This window comes from Phyllobates terribilis, unplaced genomic scaffold, assembly GCF_046119375.1.
Source record: "Phyllobates terribilis strain yellow unplaced genomic scaffold, ASM4611937v1 Scaffold_4__5_contigs__length_816908805, whole genome shotgun sequence".
In the NCBI taxonomy this organism is placed as follows: domain Eukaryota; kingdom Metazoa; phylum Chordata; class Amphibia; order Anura; family Dendrobatidae; genus Phyllobates; species Phyllobates terribilis.
This window is the reverse complement of record NW_027362764.1, coordinates 140,551,352-140,564,241: the sequence shown is the minus strand read 5'-3', so window position 1 is coordinate 140,564,241 and position 12,890 is coordinate 140,551,352. Positions and strand designations below refer to the sequence as shown.

The 12,890-nt window shown below is 41.6% G+C and overlaps 1 protein-coding gene across 5 annotated transcripts in view; it reads left to right on the top strand.

Moving 5' to 3' along the window:
- The window catches only part of LOC141265124 (ATP-binding cassette sub-family B member 5-like), a 476,628-nt gene that overhangs the window by 302,897 nt on the left and 160,841 nt on the right, over nt 1-12,890 (top strand). For all 5 annotated transcript variants that reach the window (XM_073677800.1, XM_073677797.1, XM_073677796.1 and 2 more), the window contains 4 exons: nt 5,484-5,675; nt 5,750-5,921; nt 6,669-6,793; nt 6,869-7,043. In XM_073677800.1, the coding sequence (XP_073533901.1) occupies nt 5,484-5,675; nt 5,750-5,921; nt 6,669-6,793; nt 6,869-7,043 (664 nt within the window). The remainder of the gene's footprint in view (nt 1-5,483; nt 5,676-5,749; nt 5,922-6,668; nt 6,794-6,868; nt 7,044-12,890) is intronic.

Below are 12,890 nucleotides of genomic sequence, written 5' to 3'. Positions count from 1 at the left end.
AGGGCTGCGTGGGAGTCACAGTTGGGGGATCATACTGTGTTAGGGTCACCATACTTTGCCTTGGGAGTTGAAGTGGCGTACAATAGGGTCATTATACTGTGCATGTGGAGGCTAATGTGGAGTAATGCACCATGGGGGTAAGATACTGTGCTTGGGGGGGCACTTTTATTGGCATCATACTTTATGGGGGCAATGAAGGAAGGATCTAGGACTTCAGCTGGAGGAAACTTACTAATTAAAGCCTGGAAAGTTGTAAGATCTGCTCTTCTGTGACACAGACAAATATTTATTTTTTGTGGGGGGGCCCAATTTGAGCTTCTGCTATGGGACCCCATGATTTCTATGTAAGCCCCTGCTCTTTAATAATCACTTTCCAGTGGGATGGCATCTGGGCAGTTAGTATTCATGCAGCTATAATGTAACTACAGAAAGCCACACTCATCTGATCAAGACCAGCTTTCCACTACAGCTCAACCTTTACCAATTCTCTCCACATGCTGCTCTTCAGACCACCTCCATCTTTGCAGGCACTGATCATTTCAGGTCTCAGCCTGCAGCTCCTGGTCTGCGGTGCCTCTGCTCCTGACCTGCACCCCCTGCCGTGAGGTTTGCAGTGCACCCAGTCACTTGCCTGAACTGCTGCATGGCACTTTACTGGCCCCTATTTGACACTCTTCCTTCTCAGCATCTACAACCTACCACTCTCAACCCCTCTCTAAAGGCCAATTCATCGTTCTTCAGCACGTGGCATCAGGTGGTGCCCAGAGGATGGAGATTTGTGACTGATAATGTTCAATTGTCATCTTTTTCTTGTAAATACTTTTATGTCCAAAAATGACAAAAGTATTTTAGGAGTGATACCTTTATTGGCTAACCAGAAAAAAATATATATGCAAGCTTTCATAGCACAGTGGCTCCTTCTTCAGGCATTATTACAAATGATTTCATAAGATACAAGGCACAACATTTAAGAGATGTTATTGTACGACATTTATTCATGAGGTGGAGGGGGTGACTCGTCCTACTGATAAGTCAAGGAGATCAAATTAAATTTTTTTTGTTGCAAGTGGAGATGCCATGGGAATGTTTAATTATCTGGAGGTGTGAATTGTGTCCATATAGTGAATCATAAATCCAGGTGTTAGGTTTAGTCCTGTTGATAAGGAACTGAATAGCCTTATCAATTTGAATTCACAGATCTTTCTCTCCCTTCTGTCCTTGAGGTGACCTTTCAGTATTAAGACTTTTAGATCTGACATACAGTGTCTTGGACCAGAGAAATGTTTTCCACAGGTGTGTCCAGTTCATTCTTAATTGTATGTCTGTGTAAATTCATTCTGGTTTGCAGTTTTTGCATCGTTTTTGCATAGTTTCCCCAATATAAACTCCCTCCAGGCATCTTGTACATTGTATCATGTACACCACATTTGAGGATGTACATGAAAAGACATCCATGACTCCGGAAGAAAGCAGGTCTCGATGTAGTTGAAGGTAAGCCCAATTTACACAATCATTTTAATACATCCTCTGTTGTGAACCTCTCACAATATGAGCCAAGCACAGAGGAAATTAATGTTTTATTAAAGGGACTAACATTCTTTCCTACAAAACAACTTGGTACTGCTCAGTTTTGTAGTGATATCGAGGAATTCTGGCTTAAATAATTATTTTACAACCATGCAGATATCACATCACAAGACAATGTGAACAACACATCAAAAAAGAAAAAGAGGACAGACTGGACCCCACAACCTAGGCACAACCAAACTCTGGATCACTACATAGACTGGTTCTGCAAAAAGTTAAATCTGACATTTTGGACAGACACCACAAAGTGCCACAAAATATCAGCATGTAGGAAAGAAAAGCCACACAATCTTTAAAAGCTAACAACAATATCATCAAGCCAGCAGACAAAGGATTAGCTGTAGTCATTATGAACATGTCAGATTACATCCAGGAAGCACACAGACAACTCTTGGATATAAAATGCTACACTCCACTTCAGGAAGATCCCACCAAAAAATACACAGAGGAACTAACACATAACATCAATGGGTTTGATTCTACTTCATCCTCACTACTGGAACTCATACCAGACTATCCCCAAACAGGTACCTTCTACATAAAATACATAAAGAAGGTAATCCTGGGAGGCCAATCATTTCTGGTATTGGGACACAAACGGAAAATATCTCAGGTTGGGTGGAGAACATTCTGAAACCCTTGATGAGATGCACACCCAGCTATATCCAGGACACCACGGATATTCTCTGCAAATTGTCAGCCCTGGGCACACTTCCGGAAGACACAATACTAGCCACCATGGATGTAGAGTCTCTCTACTCCAACATTCCTCATGAGGATGGGATTGCAGCATGCAAACATTTCCTGCAAAAAACAATCTAGCCACAGAACCAACTCTGAAATTCATCAGGTTTGTGCTCCATCACAATTATTTCTCCTTTGGGAATAGTTTATATCAACAATGTATGGGCAGCGCCATGGGAAGTAAAATGTCCCCACGATATACTAACCTATTTATCGCTAAACTAGAGGATGAGTTTTTGTCACCTTGCTCTATTAAACCTCTAGCATACTTCCGCTACATTGATGATCTGCTAATAATCTGGACAGTCTCAAAAAATGATCTTCTGACCTTCCATGATAACTTCAACAGGTTCCACCAACCATCAACCTCACCCTCAACTTCTCAAAATCCCAAATACATTTTCTGGACACGATTATATACATCAAAGACAACACCATACAAACATCAATTTACCATAAGCCCACTTGACAATTTTCCATAAGCCTGGCATATCTTAGATGGAACAGCTTTCATCCAAGACACACAAAAAAATCCATTATCTACAGTCAAGCTCTGAGGTACATTCAAATCTGTTCAGACTGTAAGGACAGAAAATTGCAGCTGCTATCAATGAGGAATACATTCCTACAACAAGGATACCATCCACTGGTAATAGATGAACAGATCCACAGAGCCACAAGAATCCCAAGAAGTAGCCTCCTGAATTACAGACAAAGGGAGGACAACAACAGGGTACCTCTTGCAGTCACATACAACCCCCACACAAACATCTTGAGGAAAATTGGTGCTGATCTCCAACCCATATTCCACAGAGACCACAAACTGAAAGAAATATTCCCAGAACTACCACTTCTCTCCTACAAACAGCCTCCTAACTTAAGGAATCTCCTTGTCAGAAGTGTCCTCTCATCATCATCAGTGACAGGTACATTCCCATGTAAAAACAAAAAATGCAAAACTTGTACCATCAAATACAGTCCGTATACCAAACACAAATCAGGACTACAAAATCATGGATGTCTTTTCATGTACATCCTCAAATGTGGTGTACATGATACAATGTACAAGGTGTCCGGAGGGAGTCTATATTGGGGAAACTATGAAAAACTGCAAACCAGAATGAATGTACACAGACATACAATTAAGAATGAACTGGACACGCCTGTGGAAAACATTTCTCTGGTCCAAGACACTGTACAGTATGTCAGATCTAAAAGTCTTAATACTGAAAGGTCACCTCAAGGACAGCAGGGAGAGAAAAATCTGGGAATTCAAATTGATAAGGCTATGCAATTTGTTATCAACAGGACTCAACCTAACACCTGGATTTATGACTCACTACATAGACACAATCCACACCTCCAGATAATTAAACATTCCCACAGCATCTCCACTTGCAACAAAAAAAAACTAATTTGATCTCCTTGACTTATCAGTAGGAGGCATCACCCCCTCCACCTCATGAACAAATGTCATACTGTAACATCTCTTAAATGTTGTGCCTTAAGTCTTATGAAATCATTTGTAATATTGCCTGAAGAAGGAGCCTCTGTGCTCTGAAAGCTTGCATATATATTTTTTTCTGGTTAGTCAATAAAGGTATCACCCCTAGAATACTTTTGTTATTTTATTTTACATTGATTTTTCTGGATAACACGGTACCACAATATAACTTTGAATTGAACATCATCTTCTTTTTCTTGAAAGTATCACATTCTATTTGTTCTTTTCTATATCGGGGGTTTCATTGCACATTCCACAGTTGCTACTCCATTATGATTTCTGGATTGTGTTCATTGTCAGTGCAAAAAAAGTTCAGCTGGAAATAGAATTTGAAGCTAATACACTGTATTAAAAAAGGATGAACAGCTATTTTGGAATCTCAATAATGGCTACTTGATGCAGAAAATATAGACTTCATCATAGTCCTACTCTTTGCTGTAGACTTTTTTCTCATGCTAATAAGTAGATGCCGCCATGCTGATATTTTAGTGCCAGCCTGCTAATAAGATCCACAGAAAATTTATGATACTTTTGTGCCTATCACAAAATAGCAATACAGTTAAAATAGCCTCATAACAGTTACTACATAAATGCCCCTATAATACAACATATTTTTCTACTTCTTCACCGCTTCCATGTTCCTATCTGTTTCTGTGCTATTTTATAGAGTTACAAGTTAATAGTTGAAATTTCTGCCTGTCAGAATTAATTAAGGATTGTCCTTAGAATTGCCATCGGGCTATTAGCTTACATACAATTTCTCAAAAAATGGTTCATTTAATTCATGTGTTTTACATTTACTGCTTATACAGCCTATAACAATCATCATTTTCAGTATAAAGTACCTGCTAATATATTTTTATCACTATTCTGAACCATATTGGAAAGATTCACCTAAACTGTTTTGTACTTAATGAAAATGCTTCAAATTTATAAATATTTAAGAATTTGGGTGCATTTTGGCTTTGCTGAAAGGGGTTGTTCAGTCTTAATATATTGATGACCTATCCGATGGATAGGTAGGGACAGATTGGTGGGGTCTGACACTTGGCATCCCCACCGATCAGCTGTTATTTGCTCTGCTAGTTGAAAATACTTTGAGTGGAGTTGCAAGGTACAGCTCCATTTAATTTGTATGTCATCAATATGCTGTGACCAGACAACTTTTTTAAGAAAAACTATAATTATGCTTCCTATTAGCAGGCGTACATTTGTGATACAATTTGCACCAATTTCATCTGGAAATAATAACTATGTTAGATCAATGGTGACATACTTTCTACTGCTTAATTCCTATTAATTTTCATGCCTCTGTGAAAAATTTTGCAAATATAGGACGTATGTCAAACTGTGCAACTCTTCTTACAGAAGAAAAGTACCACAAAGACAATAAAAAAATCTTTTCTTCTATACAAAGTTTTTCTGGCCTTGCATGTTGGCTAAGTTATTCAGAAACTACAATGAAAGGAATGACAGCCATGGTGTACCTTTTTTTTTTTTCAAATTAAATGTGGGCAATTAATGACAATTTGGAACAGTCTCACTAAAAGAAAAAATTTCTATGGGATTGAGAAGTCAGAAGTTACATGTCAGGGGTGTGTGTCGTAGTTTCTGAGTAATATTTATTTGCAATTACTTTTCTCTATAGATTCTCCTTGTACTATGCTGGTATCGGAGCTGCGGTTATAATTTGTGGATATGTACAAGTTTCATTTTGGGTTCTAGCGGCTGCAAGACAGACACGAAGAATGCGACAAACATTCTTCCATTCCGTATTATCCAAAGACATGAGTTGGTTCGATGTTACCAAATCTGGAGAACTCAACAGTCATCTCACCGAGTAAGAGTAACAGAGATACTTTTAATGTTGAAATTTCTCTTGCCATAGTTAATATCTTTTTTATTAATCTCTAGGGACATCAATAAAATTAATGATGGGATTGGAGACAAGGTTGGCCATCTTTTGCAAAATTCTGCAACGTGTATAGCTGGATTAGTAATCGCATTGGTAAAAGGGTGGCAGCTTACATTAGTATATATGTCTACAAGTCCACTAATGTCAATATCGTCAGCAATATTTTCAAAGGTAACTACTATATTTTTACCATAAGGGCTCGTGCACACGACCATAGTATCAGACGAGTGCTATTCGTCATTTTCTGAGTAGTTCAAGGAAAAATATTGCAATATGCTAGGTTTGTCTCTGATATTTGGCCATTCAAGTCTATGGGTCAGTGGAAAACATTGGACCACTCTAGGATTCCAAGTGTAGTCCGATTTTCACGGACAGTCTGAAAGGAGAAGGTAGAAAAATCTTTTTTTCTGCACCTATGAGAAATTTGGATCACTCTCTGATCACCCTCTTAACAAACTCTGATCAGAGTCTGATCATAGTCTGATTAGCATAGCCATCATGTAACCCTAGCCTAATGGTCGATAATACATACTCAATAACACATTTAACAGTCATTTGCCACTTATAAGCTGGCTCAACTCTTTACTTTCCCTAAACATGAAAATTTATGACGTGCGACCGCTTCTTCACTCAAACTTCACCTGGATCCGGTAGTTTTCCAAGCGATTAGGGATAAGGTGGACCCTGACCTACCAGACATTTATGTCATATCCTGTGGAATGACGTGAAGACTTTAGTGAGCAAAACTCTATAAATATGAAACCAAATTGTTAATTTTAACCATGCTCCTTTTAATTTTTTTTTCTACAGATTTTTTTTTACAGATCTTTTAAAAATAGTTTTATTTGTTGTTGCTACATTAACTTAAATAATGTTATCCTGTGAAGCTATAAAAATGATGTTTCACTTTGTAATTAGATGTTGGTGTCTCTGACAAGCAAGGAGCTCTCAGTTTATGCCAAAGCCGGAGCAGTGGCTGAAGAAGTCCTCTCCTCAATAAGGACAGTGGTGGCATTCGGAGGACAAGAAAAAGAAATAAAAAGGTGTTTTCGTTAGTGTTAGTAGAGACATGAAGCTAATATATGTTTAACTTCATATGTCATTGTTTTCATTTTTAGATACACAAATAATTTGGAAGAGGCCAAAAAACTTGGCATCAAGAAAGCCATTGCATCCCAGCTTGCCCTTGGCTTTATGTGTCTAATAAATTATGCCTCATATGGGCTAGGATTTTGGTATGGTACAATTCTTATTTTGGGAGATCAGGGATATACAGTTGGAGATGCCCTTGTGGTAAGTGTTTTTAGAAAATATACAATATATAAAGAAACAAAATTGAATTAAATATTATTAAAAAACAAAAATGTTAAAAAATCCAGAGATTTTGAAATATTTTTAAACAGACACTAAATAAAATAAAATACTCTGCATGTATTTTGTATATAGCTATAATTCTAATGACATGCATTATATATTACACTTAAATATATATAAAAAACTTATTTTAGGATAGAAACTGATGGCACTAAGGCAAGAAACAAAAGATCATAACGTTTAAAAGTAACCTTTCACGTGGAAAATGCTATTAAGCTGCAGATATGGGGTTAATCTGCAGGTTAAAAGTGTTCCGAACTTGCTCGGCACCAGCACTTAGAACCCCACTGTCGGGAGGAATCAAAATTTATTCTTCTTGGCAGTTTTTGTGGTTCAGTCACAGTGGTGGTGCTGGCGTGGGTTCAGTCACTGCTGCATTCAGAGAGCAGCGGCTATAACCGCGCCACCGGCATTGACTGACAACCTGCACTAATGTTGAGCTGCTGTCAGTCAGTGCGGAGGGTACAGAAACAGCAGCCGCTCTCTGAATACAGACAAGTGACTGAACCTGCACCAGCGCCACCCCTATGACTCCCAGAGCTGCTGGGAGGAATAAAGTTAATTTCCTCCTGGCAGCAGGGCTCCCAGTGCGGGCACCGGCAGGTTCAGAATTCTTTAAACCTGCAGATTAACCCCATATCTGCAGGTTAATAGAGTTTTTTCACGTGAAAGGTTCCCTTTAATCTTTAAAAAAAAGAAAAATCTGTCATTGTATACAAATCTCAAAATACTAAGGAAAGAACTTTAAAGTAACTACAAAAATATAGCTACAGTGCAAGCTGGGGGGTATATGTCATGCTGTTCTTGACAATGGCCGTTTCGCGCTGACACACGCTTCAACAGATCAAACAGGTCAAAAATACCTATTTGACCTGTTGAAGCTTGTGTCAGCTTCATTATACATTATACTTACCTTCTGATGGCCCCCGGTGTCTTTGTCTTGGCTTACCGGCAGATCGCGGTGGACTCAAGGACCTGCCATGATGTTATTTAGTCATGTGATGGGTCGGCGACCGCTGACATCGGCAGGTGCTTTAGTCTACCGTGAGCTGCCGGCAAGCCGAGACGCATCGGATAAAGACTACCGGGGCCATCAGAAGGTAAGTATAATATTTATTTTTTATTTTTTACCATTCTTTCGGTCACACTATATAAATCCATGCCAGTTGCATGGATTTATATATTGTGACCAAGTTGTCAAGCACCTTCCAAGTGATGCTAAAATCGCTTGGAAAGCGCTTGACAACCCGCATGTGGAAATGCATATGAACAACGCTTCATTTCCACTTGTCCCTGGCAGGAAAAATGCATGTACAATCCGCATGTGTTTTTTCTGCCAGGGAGATGCAGAAACGCTCAGGAAAATATCCGGAGCATTTCCGCATCGTGGGCACATAGCCTTAGGTATATATATTCCACAGCAAGATATATATCCATTTGAACTAATAATCCTTCTGACGACTAATCCAGCTGCATATATTACTGGTGATAGCAGGAGTTAGGCAGGGATTGGTTTGTGGATAGTGTATACAGCATGTTCTGTCTGCTGCTGTTACAGATATCCATAGCCCTATAAATCAGGGCTTTTTTTTTGCTCTTAATCCTGATTATTTGCTTAAAAAGCAATACAGTACTCCATTTTACTGCTCCATTTGCTTGTTAGCAGAATACAGCCAGATTTTTTTTAATTTAATTTGCATTGCTTTATTGTGGAAGCAAAGAAACTTTTCCATCATCAGACGTGATCCCATATTACTACTGTAATAATACAGACATTTTGTGGAGCGTGCCAAATATTACACTTCATTTAAAGTCAGTCTGCTGTGTTTTATTGAACCTAAGCACACTTGATCGCTGACCAATACCACATCTATAAGGCCACTTCCTAAAACTGTGGTCATCAGACATGATCCCATATTACTGCTGTAATAATCGTGACATATTATGGAGGTTGTCAAATATTATACTTCATTTAAAGTGTGTCAGTTGTGTGTTGTTCCAAACTATTCAAACTTGGTCACTGACAAATACCATATGACAAGGCAAGTGCCTAAAACCGTGGTCATCAGACGTGATCCCATATTACTGCCGTAATATTCGTGACATTTTGTGGAGCGTGCCAAATATGACACTCCAGTTAAAGTCTGCCAGTTGTGTGTTGGTCAACCTATTCACACTTGGTCGCTGACCAATTTCATACTAATAGGCCACTGCCTAAAACCATGATCATCAAAATTCATCCCATATTACTGAGGTAATAATCTTGAAGTTTTTGGCAGCATGTCAAATATTATACTCCATTTAAAGTATGGCAGCTGTGTGTTGTTGAACCAATTCATGCCTGTTCGCTGACAAATACGAAGTGTACTACAAGACCAGTAGCTAAAATTGTGGTCATCAGACGTATTAGATATCATATTACTGTCAAATATTATACTCCATTTAAAGTATGGCAGGTGTGTGTTGTTGAACCTATTCACAGTTGGTCACTGACCAATAGCATATTACAAAGTCAATGCCTAAAACCGAGGTCATCATACCTGATTCCATATTATTGTGGTAATAATCCTGAAATTTTTGGTAGCGTGTCAAATATTATACTCCATTTAAAGTCTGCAGCTGTATGTTTTTGAACCTATTCACACCTGGTCGCTGACCAATACTAAGTGTACAACAAGGCCAGTGGCTAAAACCGTGGTCGTCAGATGTATCAGATATTACTGCGCTAATAATACTGAAATTGTTAGGGAACGTGTCAAATATTATACTCCATTTAAAGTATGCCAGTTGTGTGTTCAAACCTATTCAAGGTTGGTCATTAACCAATACCATATCTGGGAACAATATTGTCAGAGTATTACACCACTTTTACGGACTGAAATAAAACATTCAAAAACAAAGGTAAAATGGATTTTCCTGGAAGAAATGTTAAGAAAAATTCTTTGCATGGTCATGACTTGTATTTAAGGCAAAATAACTAAAAAAAACCTATAAAAACACAGCAGGATCTTTAGTATAAAAAACAGACTCTCCAATGTAACCTCTTAATCCTTGCAAGATTCAACACAATGTTCACAAGGTAGAAAACAGCGATGGTCGGTCAGCTAGACAGAAAGCAAACTCCTTCATGATGATAGAGGTGAGCATCTCCTTAGCTTGCTGGTACTTTTCTGTGAGAATGAGCTTGTCTCCAACCAGTCTGGAATATCCAGTGAATGGCATGCCATGGTTTGGTATTAGCACCCAGTACCAGAAGCAAAGCCACGCACAATTTCCATATCTCAGGAATTTTATTTGGTAGATTGGCTGCCCAAACATTAGTTTCTAACAAAGGAGCTGAAGACACTGAGTGGCAGTAAGTGCAAGTTTCTCCAGCATGACCTGTTTGTTATTGTTAGATATCAGAGGGAGAATGTAACTGGGCTTTGCCAAGGTGTCATATGGCATCTTAAGTCTTATAGACCCTGCACTTGTGGCCTTACATTCTACAGGATGGTGGGGAAGGAGACAGTAGGTTTCGGAGTTGCATTAGCTCCGGTGGTGTTGAGGTGGCAGCAAGGCAATGGCAGGCTGTAGAGTGCTTTGAAGAGATGGGTTTTCAGGTTCTGTCTGAAGGATCCGAATATGGTGGCTAATCGGACGTGTTGAGGCACAGAATTCCAGAGGATGGGGGATATTTGGTAGAAGTCTTGAAGGCGATTGGGTGAGGAACAAATAAATGTGGAGGAGAGAAGAAGATCTTGGGAGGACTGGAGATTACGTAAGGGAATATATTTGAAGATTATTTCAGAGATGTACAGAGAAGAAAGGTTATGTGTAGCATCAGTGTCTCTGCCCCCTACCAGCAGAGACGCCGTCCCCCCTACCACCGCGGTCCTGCTCCGGCGTCTTCCGGCCTCCCTGCTGCTGCTGCTGGTGCACGCAGCTTCCCTGGCACTGTGCTTAGGGCACGCGCGCGCGCTCCCTCCCTCTTGAAGGGGCCGCATGCGCTGTCCTAAAAAGTCCCCGACCAATGGCCAGAGGACTTTCTCTATAAAAGGCACCTCCTCCAATATGGAGGTGCCCGTGCAAGGTTGTTGTTCTGTTATACTGACTTTGCTTCAGCCCTCAGGTCCTCTGCAAGTCACTCCTGTCCGTCAGTCTGTTCTTCAGTCCAATCCGCCAGTCTGACTACTTTCCAGCCCGACAGTCTGCCTACAGTCCAGTCCACCAGTCTGTCTATGGGCTCTGCCCGCCTGCTTACCTGGAAGCACCTGCCTGTTACCTGCCGTGCCCGCCAGCCTGCTTACCTGGAAGCACCCACCTGTCATCTGCCGTGCCCGCTTGCCTGCTTACCTGGAAGCAGCCTGTTACCTATTGTGCCCGCCAGCTTGCCTACCCGGAGCACCTGTCTGGCTCAGCCGAATCAGCCTGCCTGTCTATGACTCGCCCCCTGGGCCTAGTGTGGACGTGTGTGGGATACCCGGAGCCGGGTCTCTGGGGGTTGTAGTATCCGTGGCGGTGACCCGGTCCCGTGGCTCAGGGTGGTCAGGCCAATGGCGGTATTTTGTGGGGGGTTTTAGGTTAATTGTCCGACTATGCCACCCGTGGATTGCGGTCAGTGCGGACTGCCGCTGCAAGGCAGACCGCTGGGGATGATGGTGTATTCAGCTGAGGTAGTGTGACTCCCCACGGGAAGAGTGCAGCCCCAGGGCAGTGTAGTTGATGGTGAGGGTGATAGTGCACAGGAGTCCCAGCACTAGTAGTGCTGGTGCGGCGATGAAGCAGGAACGACTCAGAGTCTTTGCAGTGCAGTTCAGGGTCTTTACTGGTGATATTAAGGCTGACCCTCCCGGGAGTACTGGCTAGCATAAGGGGCCTGGTCAGTCTGCGAGCAAACAGGAGTTCCCCTGGCCAGGTGGAGTTGTAGGCCTCCCCGTCTATCTGCACTCTTCCTGGCTACCTTGCTGTAAGTGGGTAGTAGTAGCCAACGTCCCTGAGTATACCGTGTGGTGCTCACCCGTATGGCTGGTGACTTGGGGCCTTCTGTTAGCCTCCGCTCCTCAATGGTGGTGCTGGTCCCTTCCTTGTGACTCCAGGCTTCTATGGCCAGAGGACCTGGAATCCCCTGCCGGCTGGTTTCTGCTGCTGGATGAATATACGTCCCCACAGCCTCGGACTCGTTGTCCGGTAGTAGTCTCTTCTGCCAGGGCGAGCTATATCTCTGCTTAGCTTCCAGCCCCTTGTCTTCTGCTCCTACAGAGCTCCTTGCTGACACTTTCCCTGTGTCTGGAACTGTCTCCAGGCTCTGACGCAGACTAATCCCGCCCCAGACCCAGTTTATAAGGGCAGATTCCTCCCCTCCCAGGTCTGGGCAGGAGATGTTGCATGCTTAAGGGCTCCTGACCAGAGAAACCTCCCACTTGCTCTCAGATGTAATATTTCTATTACTGTGGCAACCAGACCCCTGGGGTGCCACATTCCCCGCTAGTGAATTTTAGTACTCTGGGACTAAGCACATTTTTAAGAAAACACAAATACAGGGTATAAAAAATAATACAACAACATATACACAAGAAGCTTTAGTCTTTAGAGGTCACGGCGTGTCCGTAACCGGGAAGTCTTGGCACAGAGTAGGGGGACCTGTCCAAAGCAAACCCCAAACCTTGGCCGTGGGCGTGGCTGCAAGGCTGATGCTAGCTACTTTGGGCCACAAGGGGGCCACGCCAGACAGGTTTTCTCTTCCGCGGCCATCTTCGCAAAAGGCACCAAGGTGCAACTATCTAC